Below are 23,910 nucleotides of genomic sequence, written 5' to 3'. Positions count from 1 at the left end.
TACGGTACCTGTGTCCTAGCAAGGAGAGGAGAAATAAGCTCAGGAAGGAATTTCRGATTGATAAAGAACCATCTCTGTGGCAGACTAGGAGTGGGAACAGGGGGGCCGCAAAGAATGGTGAAAAGGCTAARCTGGGTCATGGAAGGGCAAGTAGGAATTGCTAAATGTCAAAGAATGTTAAAACTTGCAAAAAAAATTAAAGCAAGTAGCAAAAGCTTCTTCAGCCCTATAAATAAAAATATGAACTACAAGAAGTGGGGGCTCCCTGTGGAGAGGGTAGGACATAGAAGTTTAAGGTTGATACATGTCTCTGAGTTGAAATGCATATGTTGTTCTGCTAAGAATATGCATAGTAATACGTGTTGGAGGAAGGGGCAGAGCAGAGGGGCGATCATGAAGGGCAGTGTGAGCCTGTGGTGAAGCTACAGGCCTGACAACTCTAGATTTGGCTGTTCAAAGTGAAAGCAGAAACTGAGTTTTGCTTAGGAAAAATAAATTTAACAAGAATAACTTAAGCTGCTTCTGTCACATYTCAGTATTATTTCTTATTTAAAGAATAAAGTGCATATTTAGAATTATACATAGGGCTTGTTGATGGGCAGCATTCAGCTTTTCAGATTAATCTCAGAAAATGAGTTGGAGTTGCCTGCATACATGTAGCATTTGAACTTGCTCCTGCAGAAAGCTGTGAATTTATGACATGCTACATTCACTTTTAGTGCACTGGTCAGCTGTGTAAAGTAGGTTATTCCTCATTCACAAGCTTTCTTGTGYTGTCACTCATAGTAGTTTTATCCTGATTTAATTCTTCTGATGGCAAATGAATTATTCTCCATCTACATCATGGTAATGGAAGRGAGGAAGCAGAATCATGCCTTTAAACTACTTAAATTACTCATTTCATCCAGTGTTGGTTGGAAGGAAGTTTAGGCATGTTTATGTCTGATTACCCATCTTCCCTAATAATGGTTGGCCAGTTTCAGTCAAATTTGATAGAAAGGTTAACGTCTCAGAGATACTCAGTTCCCACAGGTTTTCTGAAAATAGGTGGTTGGATAAAGGCTGCCCTGATTGAAGGAAAAGCTGCTTASCAGCAAATTTTTATGCAAGCAACCTAAGGTTTCCAAGGTATCCCAATCACTTCATTCTTTGCTCTCTTCTGGAAATAAGGTATTAATGTGGAAAGACATGGCACTCTGGGCTATCTTGTGGGTTATTCCAAATCTAATCAATGACAGCAGGTGGCTGCAGTACATTTAAAAACCTAGCAACTGAGAAACCTTTTTTAGCAGGCTCRCAGTTAATTTTAATGTAAACAAGCCAGCAATTTGAAGTGGCATTCTCCAGAGATCAATACTGGGGCCAGYAGAGYTTAATGTCATCAGTGAYGTGGATGATGGCATGGATGCACCTTCATCAGGTCTGCTGATTACACCGGACTGGGGGGGGAGCAGTCAATACTCTGAGGTTTCTTAGCTGTACGAGTTTAGATTGCATTTGCTCTTGTCTCTTTATTTATCCAGTGCAAAAGCTGCCTAGTGCTTGAGATTTGAACTATGGCTGCATAGCGAAGGAGGCAAGTTGTTGCAGGATCTGCCTCATATGTTGCAGAAGTTGGAAGGTGGCCAAAGAACCAAGGGAAAGACAGAAGGAAGAAGAAGGTGTTCTGTGTGTAGGCAGTGGAATCATGGTGGTTGTTTTAATCCCTGCTTATGCTACTTTTTTCCTAACTGGTGTTGCACAAGTCATGTATTAAAATACTTTCAAGTCCTGTCACCTATTGCAGGGTCTTTATTTTGTGGATGGAGGATTTCAGTCATCCAGAGCATTAAGAAGTGTCTCTGTAATCAGTGGGCGATCTCCACTGAATATAAATAATGCTATAAAAATGCTGAGTAGTCTGAAAAAAGTCAATCCCAAATATATGACAGTGGGAAAATGAAATGGTTTTCTTATGGGCATTTGACACTTTTAGCTTGAACCATTTTGTCTTAATTCCTCTCTGAAAGAATATATGTAATGTTATCTGCGTGCTTCTGGGAGGAGGGGTGGGGAAGAGGGCTTTTAGCAGCTGTTTAGAGTTCATATCTTAAAACCACAGAAAAGCCCCTGAGGATATGACTTCTGTGAAATTAAAGGATGTGAAGAGGGTATATTGCTTAGGARTTGCAGGTTGAATGAGAAACACAAAATAGAAATATTAACTAGATGGTGATTGTTGAAGCGATTGGTATCTTCCATCTTTTACAAAGAATCTGGGTGTGTAATTACAAATGACATATGTATGAGAAGGCCACATCAGAACTGCATTAGCAAACCATGTTAAGTTTTACTGCTTCCTTGTGCAGCATTGCAGCATGTTCTGTGTGTGGGGGTTTAAATAGCTTATTCAGAAATGCAATAAAAACAATATGCAACTTACTGTTCTGTGTGAAGGTTTATATGAGAAGGCTTACGGTGCTTGTGCAGAACCTAACTTTGTGCCTTGCTATAATTAATGTCGCAGAGTTCTCAGTATCCATCCTGCTTTTTATAGTTTACCCACAAAATGCAATCCAAAGCTAAGAGTGAAAGCCAAGTTTGCTACCATCCAAATGGTACAGTTTCCACAGTTTTGTTTTTTTTTTTCTCTTCTGCTGAAAGTATGGAGATTGCTTTCTTACAGAAAAAAAAAGAATGTGTTGACTTCCTACTAATATCTGACTTAGGGAATGAAATAAAGTTAATAAAGACTTTGAATATTTGGGMAAAAAAGATGCCTCAAGGCAGTAAAGAGAAGAGAGCCTCCACTTGCAAACTTGGCTCTGTGCCCTGTGTAAAAAAGCTTGGTTTTGTTTTYGGTTTCTCTTGACATTTCTGAAAGTGCTGGACCTTCCTGAAATGTAGCCACATCTAAGATAAAAGGTGGTATCTCGTTAATTTAGAATATACTAAAGAAAAGAGAAAGCCCTATCCTTTTCTCTTCCTGACTGCTATGGAATCTTTTGTATTCACATCAAGCAAATAACTACTGGATTTTTTGCTCCAAGCATTTCTTAAGAACAAAATTTTGCCAGTCTGCAAAAGTTCTTGTCTCTTTAAAAGATTCAGCAGATGTTCCAGAAGGTAGCCTTGTCCTGAATGATGGATTCTCACTGAAYTTTCATGCTGGAGAGGAAAGATTTTTAATGATTTCGGTTTCCTTGTTGTTTTGAAGTGTGACATGTAATAGTCAAATGGGAGAGTCTTGAATGAGAATGACCTGGAGTCCATGAAGGAACACAATTTTATATTAACGAAGGCACAGTGCTGTTCCAACAAGGCTTCAGTCTAGCCAGAGCAGGGCAGAGAAACTCAGCTCTGTCTACATAGATTCTGATTCACCTGCAAAATTGCTTCATGTTCCCAGGGCTAATTAAAGTTGTATGGGACTCCATAAGAAAGCATGTCATTGACTTCTCTTGCTATTTATTAGAGCTTAGAATTCTTACTTTACTGCATGCCAGACACTCTCTGCATGTCAGAGATACTTAGGTTTTTGGCTCARCAAGACTGATATTTAAGTAAGGCTAATCATGTAAGCAATGCCATTAAACATAGTTTTAGAAACTCCTAATCTGCACGGAAACTTGGTGTTTTCAGTTATTTATTCTCAACCCCACAATCTTTTAATGTCTGCTGCCTTATGAATGAATTACTTGAACAATGAGATGACTAAATSCCTGGGCTACACACAGGAAACTCTGAAAACAGTTGCATGCAAAGTATTGCCAATATGCAAGCTAAATTAACCGGGGAAAAGTAATGTTTTCTTTAATTTCACTGTGATCTGGTGGTATTTTGATTGACAATGCTTTAGTTAAGAAAGACGCRTGAATTTAGCTTGGYAGGGTCATTTTAGCAACAAGACAAATTTCAAAGACCAAGGACAACCTGAAGCTTGGATTGTGGCAAGACCTTTAGAGGCCTTGGAGCAGTCTRCTCTTTCCAGTATGCTAGCACAGTTGGCTCCAGACCTTGAAGTCAGGCATTACAGTTAAATGAGAGAAATTAGCAAACATTTAATAGCAGCTTCTGGCTTTCTGCACAGGCTYATTTACAGCCATCTCATTTTGGCTCTGTGTGACATTATGGAGTTCCACTGTATGGTAAATGCAGGCTTCCTTAACATTAATGACTGATTACGGGATTACAGGATGCTGACAGTGCTTCAGGTTTCTAACAAGGTCACTGTGTATTTCTTTCATCAGAGACATGCAGAGCCTTGCTCAGATTTCTCTTCTGGCTAACACCCATGTTCATTCAGCATTATGGAAACAAGTTAACAGCTTACCTTATCCAGTTYGTAATGCTCTGTGAAGGTGCTCACTGAATAGCTCTCTTTGTCATTTTACCATCTCATTTACCTGAATAACAGCCTCCTAAATATTCATGTCTTTGTATGTATGCACATTTGTACTTGGTGAAGTAGCCTACAGTTCCCATGCGCAATCAGACCTTCCAAAGAAAACTCAAAAAGGGCAAGAAGGAACAGGGCTTTTATTCAAGGGTGTGTCGAAGTGCCTGGTGTGAACATGGAAGAGGTGGGAGCTTTGGAAGGGTGTGTTTGGATGAAGGGAGCCAACCAGCCCTGGGAACGTGGGGAGTGGCTGGGAATGGGGCTGTATAACGGGCAGGCTGACATGGTTCAGCCTCCGCCTAGRCAGAGTGCTACAAAGCTTGGACTASTGAATCTCAGTACTGAACATGCATTTAGCARTGCAGATGGCTCCACAGATTGGCTCTACCAAAAAGRAAACACAACCTATTGCAGCCTTTCTACAGCTTTTCACTTGGGAGGAGATCAGAATCCACAATGGCCGTGGCCAAGGTCGGGAGCAGTGGTTGGTGATTGACAGGAAGGTTTACGACAYCAGCGAGTTTTCCAAACGGCACCCTGGAGGAAGCCGAGTTATTAGCCATTATGCTGGRCAAGATGCTACGGTAAGATCTGGAAAGTCAGCTGAGGAAGGTGGTCCATTATCAGGGCAGAATGACATGGTGGGACTCCAGCAGAGAAAGCTTGTGGTGTTTGGCACTCTGCTTAGTCAGATAATGTAGTGGGTGGGTCTGTGCTGTCTCTAAGGATGCCCTTCTGGATACCCTTGAGGTCAGACTTAYCTGCTATGCAAACTGTAAAGCTCTGTTTAGGCTCATTACACCCTGGCATAAACAGACCATATCCATGCAGGTTGTCTTGCCACCAGGCATGATCAGGCCAGCTGTCTTCCAGATGCCYGAAAAGTGTGTGCATTGCAGCTGGGAGAAAGGGAAGAGGTAGAAAGTGRTACATTCGATGTGAACTGCCACTCCAAGGCTGCTCTTTCAGAGTGACATAGGTGCCATCAGTGACAAGCAAAAGGTAACCAAAGACAGAGCAAGGGGCTGGATAAGGAGGAGGTAATATCCAAACATAAAGGGAAAGTAATTTGTGGGGCAGTGGAGCAAGAGGASGAGGTTATCAAGAGAGGGACACTCTTTTGTACACGTGAGTGAAGGAGAAGACAGTTGAGCAAAGAGGTTATTTCAACAGAGGRAGAAAAAATAGAAGATTACAGGAGAAAACTGAGAGATCAGCAGGGATGACATTTGGCTACAGAAGATGAGGAAAAAAATCTACAAATAGTCATTATTCAAAAGCAGATTTTCTGAAGATTCCTGCAAAATTTTTTGATATAGAGGATTTCTGTAAAATAATTTGTTGTTTGTTGACAGAAATAATACATTTTAAGCAGATCTCACAGACTATTCACTGAAAGTTGATATTGAATTTTCAGTCAGAAATATGTACATTAGAAACCTGGCCAAGATTAGGGCATAAACTTGTGACGTGGGAGATCCTGGTTTAACCRTGTCATGATAGACTTTTTGACTTTAAGAAAGCTGCTTATCTGGTCTAGTCCTCAGTTTTAAGTTTGTAAAATGGAATAGCACTTTCTAACTCATGGGTCAGATAGATAGATTATTTTCACATTTCATTTCTCTCATCCTGCTAGAAACTGAGACAGCAAAAAACCTAGTGTTCTCAAATGAAAAGAAAAACCCCTCTGAGTCATATTTGTTTTCTTCTCTAGCTCTCTGATAGGTTCACTGAGGARCAGATTCAGCCCTGATCTAAAGAGTGGGTTGTGTATCTGCGGTGCAGCAYGTGCATAGCATGATATGAGACTGCACAATGCTGCACCAAGGGCCACCTGAAGAAGGGGCACTGATCCTGCTCACCAACTACTGTCACCTCTCTCACYATCCTGTAATCTTCCCCAGTATTTCTGCTCTGGTAAACCTTCTGCATATGCTAATTCACTGTAGCCTCTAAAAAAAGATCTTAGCATGCTGCCAATGCTAAAAATCCTTTTTTTCCATGAAAACTGTGTTCTTACTCAAAGATCAATGTGCCAGTTTTAAATAAACACAACCCTTTTGGTTTCTGCATAATGTTTTGTGCCATGCAGTGATGAGCTTGTTGCAGTAATAGGGACAAATGTTGAGGCTGCCACTCTTAAGTACATAAGAGCAACCATCCCAAGGCAGCTCAGAGATCCCTGTGGCCTGGTACCCTGTTTCCTGCAGTTTCTGTTACTGGACTATTGCAAAAGGAGTATAGGAATACAGAATGCATGGAATGATTTGTCCCCACATTATGCCCTCCCAGCTTCTGCAATCACCAGTGTAGGGACTTCTGGCTCAAGCTTGTGTTTGGATTATCATGTTCTATATACACCAGAGGTCTTATGCTCTGTGAATTTGTCTGGTATGAGTGAGTTTAAAGAATTGCCTTTGATCTTACTAGTACTCGTTGTTACAATAATATTACAATCTATTTTTTCCTCATTATACATTATTACTTTTGTCCATTTGAAACCTACTTCCTGATAATTTCATTCATTCTTGTGTTATTAAAATAATGAATAAATTTTCTATCACTTTCTCCATGCTACTAATGGTTTTTAAAACTCTTTGCCCTTTTACTTCTTTTCCAAGCTAGTCTTCTTGAATGAGAGCTGTTCCAAAACTCAGGTCATCTTTGTTTCCTACACAGAATTATACTGTGTCCCTTTAAAGAGAGAAGGACCACATGCAGTGATCAAGCTTGTGGGTACACTGTAGATTTATGTTGCATCATAATGACATTCTTCTGTCTTGCTCTCAATTTTTCTTCTGCTAATCTTTAACATTATCTTTGCTTTTAAAATACTGCTGAATGTTGTGTTCATCTGTTTTGAGAAATATACACTTTCATAAAAAAGCRGGACTGGAAGGTGTCTCAAAAGATCATCTGGTACATGCCTTTGCCTAAAGCCAGGATCCAAGACTTTTTTCTACATATTCTTGGCTTCCTCTGTGTGCATTGCTTTGCAAATAAAGACAATATGCATTGCAGAGCATTACACTGATACTAGAGGTTAGGTGCTTTGCAGATGATAGTCTTTAAAGTTAATCCAGAATGTAAGAGAGGGGAGAAGAAAGGACAGGTTGCAGGACTGAAAAGCTTGCATTTCTCTGATGAAGGTCTGTGATACTGAGAGTGTAGATAGGAAATGCTGGGTAAAAGGATTCTGGCTCCTGAGTCTATGCTGCARTATAGAGACTTGTAGCTTGATTCCATTTTGGAACGCCTGGGAAGAGAGAGAGATACATAAAAATCTATACGATGAGGGGCACAGAATCATAATGGAAAGGTATTCACAGTCCCCTGGGTCTGGGCAGAGTTTCTAATTTTTCGCTGTGACAAAGTGCCACTTAGTTGATATCTATTGAAAGCTCATCTACCCAAAAAGTCACCTTTCTCAGACTTCTTCTAGACTCAGGTACTTGGAGATGGGTCTTCCCTGAACTCAACAGGAGTGCCAGACTGCACAAGGAATATAGCTAGCCTCTTTGCCTTCCTTCTGGAAAATTCACTAAGCAGATGGGCTAAGCAAGAGCTTTGGTTTTTCCATCTCCTCAGTTCCACAGTTTAGATCTCCTTTCAAAACTGTTGACAGTAAATGACRGTTGAATAGACCTTTTTGTGTCACTAGTGTTACGCAGATCCCCAGAAGGTCGATCAGTCCTAAAACCTGAGGGAACTGCAAGAGATACCCTGCTGTGTTAGTCCTGTATGGAGCTTCAGCCCACATTTCCTTGGGCCCTAGTGCAATAAAAGCAGTATTTTAAAGACATCATTTTTTTCTCCCAAGCATGGCAAAGACACACCTTATTCACAGACCTGTTTTCCTACTCCTTGGTCCTATCCATAGGGCAGGGCTGTTGGCTGCAACCTTCTAAGGAAGGACTGTGCTGAAACAAACAGATGAAAGAGCATGTTTCCCTCTGCAAAGAGCTTTTCATCAAATACTTCCAAGTTTATTACCAGCCTCACCCAGCTGCTTTTATGACATCTGGTTTCTTGAAACATCTCCAGCTTCCTTGAGCCTACCTCCAGTTGATGGCAAAGAAATACATGAGCAATTAGAAGGAACAAAAAWCTAAAAATCTCTGGACCAAAGGAATTGGGATCATGTAATGTATCAATGACTTGGAAAATGTAGGGGCTGGGCATCTAGCTTTTGGACACAGCCCCTTTCTAACCCCATTCATTTGTGTATTTCTCAGGATGCCTTTGTAGCATTTCACAATGATAAGGCTCTGGTGAAAAAATACTTGAAATCTCTGGTGATTGGGGAGTTGGCACCGGATCAGCCCAGCTCTGAGTCTAATAAAAAAGTGAGTATCCTAGAATCCAGCTGTGGGAATGGAGTGGGGTTCTGTGTGGGAGGAGAGCAAAGTAAGAGGGCTCACAGATCTAATTTCTGAAACAGCATGCCTGACACTGTGCTAGGTGGTGGGGAGGCTGCTGGCAGTAGTCATGCATGAAAACATGTGCTGTCCCAGAATAGTTAAAATTGTACCTGGGTTGGGGAATAAGCCTCAAAGTCTGTTCAGGTCTTCCCACTGTGATGTCTCAGTAACAGAGCATGCTAGCACCTTGTTTTCCAGTGTCAGAGCTAAACAAGATCTGTTGATCTTGTGCTCCTTCTTGCACAGAGACCCCTCTGATGGAAGGTTTACAGAGTATCTCCACCAGTGTCCAAGGCTAGCCTGGGATTCCTGGGTCTGCTCTGTTACATTTTCAAAATAGACCGTGTATTAATACTCATTTTATCCACAGAAATCACTTTTAGAGGATTTTCGTGAGCTGCGCTGCGCTGTTGAGAAGATGGGACTTCTGAAGCCAAATCACATCTTTTTCTTCCTGATTTTCCTTCACATCCTGATATTGGATGCTGCATCCTGGCTCATAGTCTGGTATTTTGGGATATCCTTAGTGCCTTTCTTTGTTGGCATTGCACTCTTCACCATTGCTCAGGTAAACTRCTGACACCCATTCAACAACACAGATGTGTTTGGTGCTTCCACATGGAGAGGATTAATGAAATGTTCCTATCCTTGTCATTGCTTTACTGCCTTCTCTTAGATCCTTGTAACCTGGTTGAAGACAAGAAGCATGTTCTCCATCACAAATTCCACTGCCTCCAGCAAGTCTAGTTTTGCTGACAAGCTGCTCRCTATGTTTGGAGGAGTGCTGGGAATTAGAGGTGCCAGTTTCACAAGATGGGAAGAGTTGATCTAATCACTTTTCCCAGCCAAAAGAGGGAATATCTCATTCTTAACTCCACTTTTGGCTCCAAGTTCTTTCTGTTTGCTTCCTGATGGCTCTGATGCTTGTTGAGTCCTTTATGAGCCAATTCTTCCCACTAATCCTGAATAGTTTTCTGCTGGATTAGTAAACCGAATAAGTTCATAGAAGGGCATGATAAATGTCAGGGTTAGTGCAGGGAAGGAGGAAACAGCACTTTGTGGCCCTTGGAAGAGAGGGGTTGGAGAGTGAGGGGAGAAAGAAAGCAAGACTTTCTTCGGAGTGCTGAAACCCCAGGTTTGCTCAGCCGTTCACTAAACCAGTGCAGAGTAACTCATTTTTGCTAGCATCTGTTCCCTTTGCTTAAGGCAGATATTCCAAAAGGAGCTTTTTTTGTATTCCTATAGGAATATGAAATGCAGTGAAACTCTGTATTTGGAAAATCTTGTACTTCCTAGCTGGTAACTTTGAAATTATATATTTGCAAGTGAGAGCAATAGGCTTCTGTGCTGTAACAGTCAAATTAAATGTAATGGTGCTTTGCTGCTTACCCTCTTGCTGCTACGATAAAAACAATATCTGGCACTGAGCAGCTTTACTGGGCAGTAACCTGAGGGGAAGCTGTCAGCATTGAGCCCAGAGGACAACAGGTGATGTTTTTTTCTCCAAATCAGAATGGAGATGCACTCATACTATGAAGGTTTGGAGGCTCCCAAGGGAAAATAAATGTAACTAACTGCTGTGATTCGSTTTTCTCAGTGATCCTTTTGTTTTCCAGATCCAGATGAGCTGGTTCCAACATGATTTAGGACACTGCTCTGTCTTCAGGAAGCCTAAATGGAATCGATTGCTGCAGATTGTTGTGATAAATGTTCTGAAGGTAATTGCCAAATTGTGGGAATATTCTCTGGGAATAATCTGAACAGCGCGATGAATGGGAGCGTCAGTAGATTCAGGCATCATCATCTGTTGGGGGAGGATAGCGTAGCTGTTGTTAATAAGTGGATAAATAGTGTTGTAGCTGTTGACATTGTTCTAGTTCGACTCCCTGATCTTTGGTTTGTCCTGCAGGGGCTACCTGCGAGTTGGTGGAATCACCTGCACAACCAGCACCATGCCAAACCCAACTGCTTCCGCAAAGACCCTGATCTCAACATGCACCCTCTCCTGTTCAGCTTGGGGAAGACACTCTCTGTGGAGGTGAGTATAGGGATGTCTGGAGAAACAGAGAGACATTGGGGTAAAAGATTTTAAAGCCGGAAAGCTATGGAGTGGGGTGTAATAATCTGKTTTGCTCCTTCCTGCATAAACTCATGCTAATTTCCAAAGTGCACTAAGATCTGAGAGTCTCATGGACCAACTGTTCACTCTGTGAGTCCTGAGTCTTTCTGGCATGCTCCCATAAGTTTCCAACCAGGTTGGAGACATTGTGCTGAAGTCCAAGGCATCTGGCTTAAGCACCTAGCTCAGACCTTGTTATTATGATGCATGGGCACCAAGTCCTGAGAAGCAAAGTCTTAAAATAAGCACCTACATTCCCTGTGTTGCTAGAAGAGCATGGTAAGCACCTCAAAGGCCTTCAGAGAATGAGTCAGTCCACTTGCACTAGTGTTAGATGTCATTAGTGATATTGTAGATAGTGAGTCAGATGTTTCCTCTGAGTCCTTTTGCCTGTGGGAGCTGTCTGGTAGCTAAATCCTTCAGGAGCAATATAGTTGCTATGTGCAAAAYGCAAACTTAGCAAATATATTTCTTAAGCACAAATTTTTTGTCTTTCACAAAAATAAAAACCATGGGCACAACCTCCTGAATCACTGTGATTTCAGACACCGTTTGGATAGGTGAGGTTTTCTTTTGCCTTCTCTTTCCACAGCAATTCTGTTTACTCATAGGGTGATGAAATGACCTCTTATYTAGCAAGCAGCCTCTTCAAATAACATCTCTCTCCTTTAGGCCGGTGATCAGCAAAGAAATTACAACTCTACAAAACATGTGGGAAATTCCAGCTCTGCTCTTTCAGAAAGATTCCTRTAAAGAGAGCTTACACAAAGTGCTTATTCATAGGAAACTGTTAGCTGCAATTGGGAAGGTTTCAATCAGTGATCTTCTGAACGCTCTCTCGCTGCTATACATTAGCATGAGCACACAGTATCTAAGGTAGAGTGACTGTCTCTATGTTAGACTGGGTTGGATAGAGGTGAGACTGTAGGAGATAAGAACTAATCTCTTTCTGCATTATACCAGAGAGGAGTCAGRCACACTGCGTATGGACAAAATGGATTTCATTGGTTTCATTTCAGTCCGGTTCACTTGTTTCATTTCAGTTTTGACCCAGTGAAGACATCCTTGAGGTGTTTAGGKTTTTTTTTTTCAGTAGTAGGGGAGCTTTGGAAATAGCCTGGCATCTTCTGCTTTACCTCCTTATTATTTTTTCCTTTGAAGAATCAGAAGCACTTGCAGATGAGATCAGGAATCCTTTTGTGCAACTRGTGAAAAAGTAAACTGTTATGCACGAAACATTTTGTGTTCATTGCAAGTATTCTATCCCTTTGCTGCTGTTTCAGGTGTTTGAAAGCAAAATATTTGACAAAAAAGAAAAGGAGATGTCTTTATATAGCATTTACTATTTTGATCCTGCAGAAATGATTTACAGACTTTACAGGATAGCCTCTAAATGCTTACATCATTTCTGACCACTCTTTCCTCTATTACTCAGAAACTTGGGACATCTGCAGCCCATATCCCATCTGATACAGAAATTTAGATGTAGTTTTCACAGCAAACACATCTCCACATCCTGCATTCATCAGCCACTGCCCTGTCTACATCTCTCTCTTTATTTCCATCTTAATAAACTTTTCCTCCCTGAACACCCATAGTCTCAGCACTCTATGATGAGTATGTGGAATCAATTAGATTGGACTTTCATTACCCTTATGGAAACTTCCCCTGCATCCTCAAATGCTTTCTGAGCCTTTTTGTTATTTTTGACAGTTTTGTAAAGAACCTAAGTTGAGTTTTTCAACTTTCCTAAAAAAAAAATTACTCTGCTCTGACCCCTGCATATGTTGATAACCAAATATGGAAGCTCAAATCAGCTCTCCATTGCTTTGCAAGTTCAGCACCTGCTTTTCAAGAAGAGAGGTTGGATAAGAGATAAGAGAYGTAGTTCTTGATGTGTTCTTTAGACAGGAGTAAGTAACACCTTATGAAGGGTCTCAGTTCTCCAACTGACACATTACAATGTCCTTTTATTTTTCAGCTTGGGAAAAAGAAAAAGAAGTTCATGCCTTACAATTATCAGCATAAGTATTTCAGCTGTGAGTATCCCCCCCTTCCCTGCAGTGCTGTGGGAACCCCACCCAATAATCACTACTGCATTTCCTCCCCAAGATAATGGTTTTCAAGATACTCCCACTGATGTCACAGCCTCAGGGACAATCGCAGCATTAAGGAAGCTTCACACGAGGAAGAATTGCCCCACGTGTCTCTCTCAGGATTGTGTGATGTTAGGCACTGGACATAGGTGAATCAKGTGCCAGGAAGAAAAAGATGGGAAGGAGATGAAGAAATGAAGGGTGCTGAGATGAAAAGAGGAACTGGTTATGTGGACACATGAAAGTTAGTGTAAATGGAAGTTAGTGTAARTGGAAGAGATCAATTTTTCTTTGGCCCTTCAGCTGTAATGAGGAACCTTTCAGCAGGACTAGTTTTCCCTCTTGATATTCTGTAAGATTTATGATGCAGTGAAATTATAAATGTCTCTCTGTTCTCATTCTTTCCTTCAGTATTGGCCCCAGCTGCACTTGTACCTTTCTTCCAGGTGTCTATATTCTACTTCTTAATCAAGAGGAAAAAGTGGTTGGTAAGTACTTGCACTGTTTCAAAATCTTTGCAAAAATGTAGCCACTGTGTGCCTTCCCCTCACCAGAGGTGATTGTGGGGTTTTGCTTATTATCTCTCTTTTTTTTTTTTACAGGAACTGTTATTGATTGTATCTTTCAACATCAGAGTCTGTCTCATGTATATTCCTTTAATGGGATTTAACAATTTCATGGTGTACTACTGGCTGTCCAGGTAATGCACAGCACACCCAGAGTCCCCACAACTGCTGTTTCTAAACAATATTCAATTTCAATGGGAATAAATGAAAATAAATGAAATTACAATTTTCTTAGAAGTAAATAGTTAGCCGAGAAGAAATGTTATCACTTCAGAGAGGCCGCTCAGGGACATCTGCTACTAAAAATTCAGTGATGCTAGAAAGAAACTCCAAAGGCTAAAATGCAAAGGAATGGAACAGAAAATCCTGAACAATGTAGAAGTGCTGTTACATAAGATAAGACTTACGAGATGCTRGGCAGATAAATGTTTTCAGGCTATTGCTTTTTGGGGCCTTAGTAACTGCCACTGAAAAGTCCCCTGTTTTTTTGTCGGACAGCAAAGCATCTGTTTGAATGGCGAGTCTGGATGGGATTGGAGATATGATGAGTGTGTCTCTGTGTTTATCTGCCCAGGTACCTAGAGAGTACCTGGTTTATTTGGGTCTCGCAGATGAACCACATTCCAATGGACATTGATTATGATAAGAACGAAGACTGGGTATCTACTCAGGTGAGAATCTCCTTTCTTCTGGGAACTATGGGTCTGCAGTTCTGAATTACAGGGAAAAGAAAATGTTGTTGTTCTCTGAGCTTTAAAGCTGTGTTAGCAAGATTTGTTCTTGACAGTCACTGAATGGGCATGTATTTCTGTAGTAGTTGACACCTTTCAAATTTTTAGTTGGAAAACAGGATACTAAGATTAAAAAGAAAATCTTATTTTTTTCACTGAAAAGCTTTGACACATTTTCATAACTCTTTTCTCTTGAGTAATATTATTAATACATACTAAAGGTATTCAATCTTCTTTTTAGCTCAGCAAAGGAGAAGCAAATGAGGACTGGATACCTTAATTTTTTGCTATACAGCTTTACAGGTTTACTGCAGATAAGACAGATGAGAYAAAATTTAGGTCTGATAAAAATGAGCATGTAAATACCATTTACCTGCATCCATACTACCTATGGCAGTATAATCCTGTATAGTGGTTTCTAAGCTTATTTCTTTGTAATAAAGGAAAAAGACCCAGCCTGGGACTCATCTGACCAAATCTAGAAGTCTGCTTCTGAACACGTGCTACATTCATTGGTGAGAAACAGGCATTCCTAGAGCATGATTCACCTCATCCTAAAATAGGCATCTAGAACAGGTCAAATGAATGGCACTGTAAACATCTTTGTTTTTCTCCGTTGAATCTAAAGGGAGTCTAAGGTGATGAGCTCAGCTGCGGATTTCAGACTAAAGATATCTAGAGTAGGTGACATGAATCCCATCCTCAGTGTGCACACAAGTCTTTGTTCTAAAGCTTTTGCACCTGATTCCACTTATACTAGTTGGARGAATCCAAAAGAATGTTTTTTGTTAGACATCTTTTCTGAGAGATGTGAGGACAACCTCCCAAAAGAACCACAGTGAGGTCTGTGTGCATGCCAGCAAAGCGGCTGTTCTTCCTGAGGCAAGAGCTGGCTRAATTAACCTATATCCCAACAACCCAGTTCAATCTAGATTTTGTTTAATTCTTCAGGGCAATTATGGCTATAATCCCTTGCCCTAAATTGCCTTTTTGGCTACAGAAAGGTGGGGATCAATTGCTGAAGTTCAGTTATCCAGGCTTCCAGAAAAATAAAAGCTAAATCATGTTTTTTCTGTCTTTTTTTCCTCCCAGCTCCATGCAACATGCAACGTGAACCAATCCATGTTCAATGACTGGTTCACTGGGCACTTGAACTTCCAAATTGAGCACCAGTGAGTATGGTTATGGGGAGAAGAGTGGGAATAATTTGGGGCACTTTTAAGTGAGAAAKGCCTGGTAGTCTCACACAGGATGAGATTCATTAGGAGACCCTTTGGTCTCATTCTGAAACTATGGGGAGGGTAGGGACATATTCTGAACAGAGGCAACAACGGGTGGTACCGCCCAAACCTTACAGCAGTTCCCTCTCATTCAATCATGCAGCCTTTTCCCCACAATGCCTCGACACAACTACTGGAAAGCAGCTCCTCTGGTGAAAGCGCTATGTGGTAAGCATGGCATTGAGTATAAAAGCAAGACTTTACTCACAGCCTTCGTGGACATTTTATAGTAAGTATCAGCTAACAGGGTGGTTTTACATTGTAATGGCTTGCAAGTGACGGACATGCACATAAACAGCTGTTTCAAATCAACATCCATGTAGAGATTAAATCCAACATTTATTTAGATTTTTTTTAAAGGMTTTTCTTGCACTCCTTCATGCTATGAAAAGGGAGGCCAAGGTATGATGGAGGGGAAATTCACAGTATCAGGTCCAGTCATACAGTGCTCCTGCTTTGAGTCACAATAGAGCATCCTTATATGTAGAAATACTGTTTCTGTTGTGGAAACAGCATTCCATTTAGGTACCCTCTTGTATTTTTGATGCTAGTTACAACTGTTTGCTAGCTATCTCACAATTGCCCTGCAATAACATTTTCAGGAGTATTCAGGGGAGTTTGAAGCAGGGATAGATGCCCCCTGCATAAAAAGGAGTGGGCTGAGCTCCCCTTCCCTCACACCTTGCTGCATGGGTCAYTTGTCAGGAGCAGGGGAAGGGGACAGTGCTGTCCAGAGCCTGGGTTCTGCACTGTTGGCCGAGGCACAGCGTGTTTGACCCCCTTCCAGGTAGTGGTGCAGTCTCTGACACAGCTCCTTCCACTTATACCCTTTAATGTTGTAATAGTATTCTCCCTAGGAATAAAAATAACCCCTTTCAAAGATTTTCTCTCTGCCTTAAATCCCTGCAACTCATTCTCCGTAGACAGACTTTGCTGTCTATGAGAYGCCTGTGCAGTTTTTAATCCATTTTTTCCATGTTCTTCCCCATTCCAAGTAGCTTCTTTGCTTAGTCAGGTATATTGTCCCCCCTCTAAACCATTATTTTTACATCTAAACTACTACACATCTCTGCCTCCCCTGAAGCTGAATATTGTGTCTCCATAAGTAATTTTTTAACTCTGTTCTTGCAGCTCCCTGAAGGATTCTGGGGAACACTGGCTTGAAGCCTATCTGCATGGATAGAAACTGGCAGCTCTTAAGAGGACCTCTTCACCAGACGACTTCTGCAAAGAATCAGCACAGACCAAGAGAGTGTGTGTGCCTTCTGGTGAAAGACTGGGGAGCTGGGCAAATTTCAGTGAGAATGCGGAGAAAGTGGGTTAAAGACACATTTTTCCTTRTTCTGAACTGTGAACCTCTATTTTTATTGCTTTCAAACTCAACATTTAGAGCCATGGAGCCATGATGAATGGGGCCTTTAAAACTGGGAAAAGTAGCTCTTGTATTGGTTTGATCGGGGGCTGAAACCGGACCAGCTCTTACCCTATAGAAGAAGTTTAAAAGGAAATTTTCAGGGTTTTTGGCTCAGTGAATCAGTGAATATGGGATACGGCAAAGCAAACTGCAGGAATTCAGAGTGCATTGCGGGGGGGGGGCGGATTTTTAAGGGATATTTTAGAATAGATAAAATAAGCATGCAAAGAACAAGAAGGTCTCGAGTATGATGGCATCACTAATGGCCATACGTACACCACTTGCTCTRACTACTTACTCAGGTGTTACAACTAGGAGTGTTCATGTATTGCACAGGGAGCCAGATAATTAGATGCTAAGTTTTACATCTATAATAGCTGTTTTGAATGCTGTCCAAAGAGTATGTATAGTATGTATTATTTATATATATAAATATTTTTAGTTGAGTGGTGAGTGTGCTATCTGATTTGCTTTCTCCTATGATGCATCATACAATTTTGATGATATTTTACTTCTGAATAGGAGGCCAGAACTTGGGGAGAGGTTTATTTAGAGAAATCTTTGGTGTACCAAAGGAAACCTCTATGAAAATTGTGATACCATTACTATGCACTACTTGGTCAGTTCTTTATGAGTGAAAAAGAGCATGTAAGATAYATGAAATGCTGTTTCTGTAATAAGACACAGTTCCAGGTGTGTGTGATGTATAATTTTGATGTAAGGTATACAAGTTAAGCAGTTCTTCAACATTAAAGCCTTAGGGCAATACTTGCAAAAAAGGCTGAGCGTCTTGTGAATGTGAACTCCATCTTCAATACAATTTAGCACTTAGGGTCATATTTTTAAGAGCAAGTGCCTCTGTGAATGTATAAAAATATGAATTGGTGCCTAGTAAGAGATACAGAGCATCTACTTCTTAAATTATTAATTTAATTACACCAACTTTGATGACACTGARGAGCAGATCCAGATCACAAGGGTATTAACGGCACTCTTGCTTTTATTGACTTTTATATGTATTAATTTTTATCTCAATACTGACCTCCCAGTGTTTTCAAGGATATGTGGGTATCTATATCAGCTGTTAAGCAACTAAGTACATTTGTGGATCTGTTCCTATATCCAGAAAACAAATGAAATCATACCTAACTCTGTCTTCCCAGGCAGACCTCTTTGGTCCTTGCAAACCTTTTCTCTATTTCTGCATCCCCGAGAACCAGCTTCTTTCCTGGAACCAGCTCTTACAGGTTTTGTACTTGTGCTTAGCTGCTTGGCCACAAGAAGGATCTAGCCCTCCTGCTGGTTGTCCTGCAGAGTTTCCGCTAGTGTAAGGCATAATGACTACCTGTAAGTTGAAGGCAAAGTAGTACTCCAAGAACACTGGATTTCTGCTCTTGGTTTGTGAGAGAGACAACAAAATGAAGAAGCTAGGAGTGGGCCTGCACTGGAATATCTTCATTGGAAGAGCTTTAAAACTTATGGGAAAGGTAAACTGGAAATGAGGAGATGTGAGGGATGAGCAGTGATTAATAGACAAGAGAAATAGAGCAGGATGTATGGAAGAACAGAGGAGGTGTATGGATATCAATTAATAACAGGGAAAAAAAGGGGATAACAGCTGAGYGGTGATAACACGGCTAGAATGAATAAGCTAGAATACAGTAATAAAATAGAAATATAGGAATAGGAATAAGGCACCTCGTCATGACTTTTAGATTGAAAGACAAATACCTCTTTTAGAAAGAATTTATGGCCTCTGATTAAACTTGCTGATTTTTGCAAATGAATGATGATTCAGTGATAGCATTTTCCAGTATGACCTGCAGCTGACATAGTCCATTATGAGGAGGTTGAGCCATATTGACAATAGCTGTATTGTATTGTTTTCACCTGACTGATCTAAAACCATGAAGGTAGGCTGTTATGCTAAATAAATAAGAAAAATTGTTCATAAAAGTGAAGACCATGTGGAAGAAAAGTAGTTCTCCTTGTGCCATTCATACCCAGAACTCTGTGCCCCCAACCTTGAATGGACAAACCACACTGATGAGGAAAAGGTGAAACATCTTAGAGTGAAATATCACCATGGACAAAGTGACCCAGCTGCAATCCACTGATGAGCAACTTTATATGCATTACAAGCTATGGACAACAAGTCTTCTTCTAGGTAACAAATAGTTTCAATTCCATAAGTTAAATATCTCAGCACACAAAGCAGAAGTTTGGACTTTTTATTTTTTTCTTTTGTTTTTGAAGAATATCTCCATTTATTCTCTTTACTTATAATTTATGTGTGTATACGGAGATACTAATAACACTGTTCCAGTGATTTCCTAATAATAAATATCAACTGTCATCAAGGTTGACAGATGCCACTGAAGATGATTTTGATTAAAAAGTACYGTTATTCAAAATCTGCTTTGAATGTAATTTGAAAATTCCCTTTAACTAGTACCTAGAATAGTTCTGTGTTCCTAAAACCAAGGGGCCCAGCACAACAAAAGAAATGTGGCACAATCACTGTCAGTTGTTAGGARCTGGGTTCTGCTCATTTAAACAAAGTGTATTGTGCAGAATAATGCAGCTTCTATTATGCAGCATTCCTATGCCCAGCTGCTGATAGCTTAATTCAATGCTTAATTCCAATTGAAATAAATGGGAACTTGATAYTGTTTGGCATGTATACCTGACTGTATTTGCATTCCCAAAGTTCCTCTGCCTTAATACAATCCTTTTGTGCCATTTTAAATTCAGTTACTCAGCCTGTMCTATGATGAGTGAGCCTTTTCCCACCACAAAGCAGGGAAAAGGCAAAGGGAAATGATGCCTAAACTACATGCACCTGAGATGTCTCATCAGCTCAGTCAACAGGATTATAAAAGGCTATAACCAGATTACAATGAGTAGCTAAAGAAAGAATAATGATTTAGAAATAGGTAGTTTTTCTTGCCCTTTCCCTAGAGAAAAAGATAGTCTGGACTGGAAGGTTTTACCATAGTGCTTTAGCTTGAGAGCAACAGGACCAAGGGATTTCCTGAGAGGTGGCCTGAGCATTAGCTATATTTGACAGTAAGTGAATTAGGAAGTGTTATGACTAATCCCATGTTTTAAGGTGCATGAAGACTGAAGAGACTGAAACAAGAAGGTTTATGTGTGTGCATAAAGAGCAAGAAAACCTAAAAGCTTGAGTAGCAGGTGAAGTGCTTTCAGCACAGTGCCTGGATGCACGTTTCACCTGAGCAGACTGTGGTAGTCTCAGGTTTTCTTCCCTGCAAATTACATGGTTCAGGCTTTGCTCTGTTCAGTGAAGGTGCTACAAGATGTGCCACTCCAGGATATCGTTGGCATAAGAAGTTTCAGTGCTTCTAACTGACCATTCTGGCAGCCATACCAACAGGGATGATGCRTCTTGAGGCATTTTGGTGAGGCATTTATAAATGGCTTTTATAGGCCAGTAAGATTTTGTTATGGAAATACTTAAGTGAAACTGAACTACTGTCTGCTGTAYGTAGGTGCTGAAGAACCCAAAGGTTGGTCTGTCTTCTCTATGCTCTATTAGATTTTGCGAAAGGTGCTCCCTTGTTGTCTGAGGAATCCTACCCATTACATGTGCTGCGACTGTACCTAACACACTGTCGCTGATGCAAAATGTAGTACCTTCCTGTTATATTTTGYGTACTATATTCTGAAAATTGATCCAGAAACAGAAAATAGGCATGAGRATGCTTCCTTGCTGTAGTCACGCAGACTGTCATGTGGGAATGGGCAAACCTGAATTCCAGTCTCTGTATCAATAACTGTTTAAGCATATCAGTCATCTCTTAAAGCTACCACCTCTGGAGCTGGAGACTCTCCTGGGAGATAGAAGACTGAACTATGAAGTTCACCTGTACTTAATCATTGCACAGATGCTATTTGTAAGYATTTTCCTTTTTTTGAAAAATCAATCTTCTTGTAAAGAGTCCTATAAAGATTTTCATATTTGAATTAAGGCTAGTTTCTCTCCAAAATTAGAATTGCATGAGAAAAATCTCATAACAAAAATATTTGTTTCCAGGCATTGCTTTTCTGAATGGCCAGAATGTCAAAGAAACCAGGGGCTCTTGAGAAGAAACATAATCAAAAGCCCAACCTCTTGTAAAATATAGTTTTGAAGAAAAATCAAACCAAAGCCAGTCTCCTGGATGCTCCATTTCAAAGATCTTGCAGCTAAGAGTAAACAATTAGAAAGGTAAAGATTCAGGTCATGTGTCTGGAAATCTCTCTAGTTTTAAAGTGACCAGAGCAAAATGCAGTATTCCAGAAGGACTCTTAAAAGTGATGTGTGGGGAGAGCTGAACTACTTATTCCTTCTCTTTCCACTCCAACTTCTAAGTCTCTTAAGTTTCCATCATCTCTTCTTCCAGTTGACTAAACAGGGTCACTTCTCACAAGCAGCTTCTCTCTCAAATTGATAATGGACACTGAGCCTGTCTTTCTGCCTCCATCATCGAACCTTTTATCTATGTGACATACTGTTTAGGCAATTGTAGTAATAACTATAAACAATCTGCTATAGTAAAAGGAGGAAGAATGTTGTAAATCTGTTCTCTCTTCTATTCTGCTCACTTACTTTTCTTAGTATGCAACTCTTGTATTTCCCTTTCACTTCTCTGCTTTTCCCCTCAAACTCTTTCTTGATGTTTTTTTTTAATCATCACCTCCTTTAATTCTTTTCCAAATGCATTTCCATCAATCTCTTTCTTGCCTTCAGCTAGTGAATATTTCTTATCTCCTCATGATTAGTTAGACTCCAAACTTTCTTCTCTTTAAATTCTCTGGAAGATTTCAAGGATGCTGGCTTGGTGGCTGTTTGTACAGATAAATAGTGTCAATGAAGCTGCAGCAAATATACTACACAGAACAAAAAGGAGTGCAAAACTTTGGGGATAAGGTTAAGCTTGGCTAAGCAAAGCTTATTTYGTTATGAAGGGCAGTATAAATGGTTACATTCCCTCTCCTAAATAGGCATCTTTGCTTTTGCTGGTCACTCAGGCTCTAGATTTAGGGAGGTAATTTGATAAGATGGTTTGGATGGAAGGTGACTGAAGGAATTTAGAAATGGGAGGAACAAGTCCTTTTTCTACTGATGTCTTGCTCTGTGTGGCAGGACTGCAGCTCAGCACCCACCTTCTCTCCTCCCACCAAAGGATAAAATGATTCCCATATGAGATTTGTTCACTGATTCCTCTTCCCACCCACCCCCACAAAAAATTATTAGAAGTCTTCAGTGTTATTTTATAGACTCTTCAATAATTGACTGGAAGACAACTTGGTTTTTGTCCAACATGAAGGAAGTTACAATGTATATTTAATAAATATCTATTATGGGACCAGAGATAGAGGATCTCTACAAAGAAGCCTTTGAGGACATCGATGACTATATTCCAATTTAGCATCTAAAATGTCTTTTCTTCAGGCAYTGCCTACATCTGGCTCAATAGGTGTGTTTTGCTGTTATTCTAAAGCTCTCTGAGTTATGCCTCTGTGCATGTACAGAACTGCCTCTSAGCAATTTTCATTTTATCACCCACCGTGGGTGGGGCAAGTTAGTTATTCCTGTTTACCATGTTTCCAGAGGGGGCTGATGCCATAGGCATGCTCAGAGCTCTCCTGGCATACCGGCAGCACTGTGCTTCTCAGAATTTTTATGTTCCCTTTCTTTCTAAAATGGAGCTGGAAGAGCTCCTCCACATTTTTTCATAGTATAGTGCAGCAGTTACGGCAGTGTGATTGCAGAGGGTCAATTCTCTCCCTTGCAAAAGCGATTCAAAGCCATATTCCCCAGCTCTCACCCACCTATGGACTAGATAGTCATATATTCCCCTCTCCTTGGAAGTTGTACCATAGTGCAACAAAGAATTATATATTAACGGAACTGTCCTCTCTCTTTTGGTATTTCTAGTCTAGTTCTTAGAATACTTCTTGGGCAGGAATACTCTTCCCATTTGAGACGCTTTCTACACCTTAGATTCAGTGGTTGCTGATAATTGCAAAAGCAATTTCCATCCTTCAGAACCACATCCATAAGCCTGCTATGGTATCTAAGCCATTACCCTTAAGTTGTACTTCTGAAAGAAGAACAAAGAACCTGTTCTTGYTCAGGCTCCACAAGGTACCAGGAAATGGTGTGCCAGGACCAAGCCAGTTGTTCAAATGTTGTTTTTTTGGTATCCTTTTTGAGGAGATTTCTATCAAGACACATCCTGTGCACACATGGCAGAGCCTGAGAAGCTCCATGACAGATCTCTGATACGAGGAAGGAGTAATTTAAAATGAGGATAGCATCTCTCCTGTGCCTTCTCTGTACTCATTACTATCACCTAGAATAAGACAACAATGTACTTTGAATATTAGAGGATGAATAGTTATATGCAGAAGTGCAGGACAGGTTCTGAGTGAGAAGCAGAGATTAATGGAAAGACTACAGAAGCTTGTGCAGCAGAAAGTGATAGCTCTTTTGATGCTGTTTTAAAAGCCATTTGGAAACCTCTGTTATGGTGTTTGGAATCTCCTCTTATGCAGCGCTGCTAGAGTCAGCTACAAGTTTTTCTTTGAATGAAGCCAGCCCTGTAATCCCTTCCTTCTGAACSACCCATTTGGTGCCAAACATGCTAACTTTGCCATGCAGCATCTTAAAGAGCCAGGACTGGGCTCCTTAAYGAACTGTTGAGTTTGAGTAGTTGCACAGACGCAGGGCAGAAAAGTGATGAAGAGGCCGGTGTGGTGACTGTACATTAACATGATATGTTATGCAACTTAGACCTTCCTTCAGGACTAGCAGTACTATTGCATTGAAGAAGTGCATGGGGTCTTGCCAAATGCACTTCTGGAGAATAGTATAATCTCTATGCTTAATGTATGTA

General features: G+C 40.5%; 1 protein-coding gene across 1 annotated transcript; it reads left to right on the top strand.

Annotated features, from left to right (window-relative positions):
- The first annotated feature begins 4,743 nt into the window (after nucleotides 1-4,743).
- Nucleotides 4,744-16,774, top strand: LOC112978037 (fatty acid desaturase 1-like). The gene is made up of 12 exons (XM_026091073.1): nucleotides 4,744-4,962; nucleotides 8,614-8,724; nucleotides 9,170-9,367; nucleotides 10,416-10,517; nucleotides 10,709-10,837; nucleotides 12,900-12,957; nucleotides 13,426-13,502; nucleotides 13,617-13,714; nucleotides 14,155-14,251; nucleotides 15,404-15,483; nucleotides 15,695-15,820; nucleotides 16,723-16,774. The coding sequence occupies exons 1-12, from the start codon at nucleotides 4,744-4,746 to the stop codon at nucleotides 16,772-16,774; spliced, it is 1,347 nt and encodes a 448-aa protein (XP_025946858.1).
- The last annotated feature ends 7,136 nt before the right edge of the window (nucleotides 16,775-23,910 follow it).

The sequence above is a fragment of the Apteryx rowi genome, unplaced genomic scaffold (assembly GCF_003343035.1).
Source record: "Apteryx rowi isolate R43461 unplaced genomic scaffold, aptRow1 scaffold_897, whole genome shotgun sequence".
Classification (NCBI taxonomy): Eukaryota; Metazoa; Chordata; class Aves; order Apterygiformes; family Apterygidae; genus Apteryx; species Apteryx rowi.
This window is presented reverse-complemented; position numbering and strand designations above follow the sequence as displayed.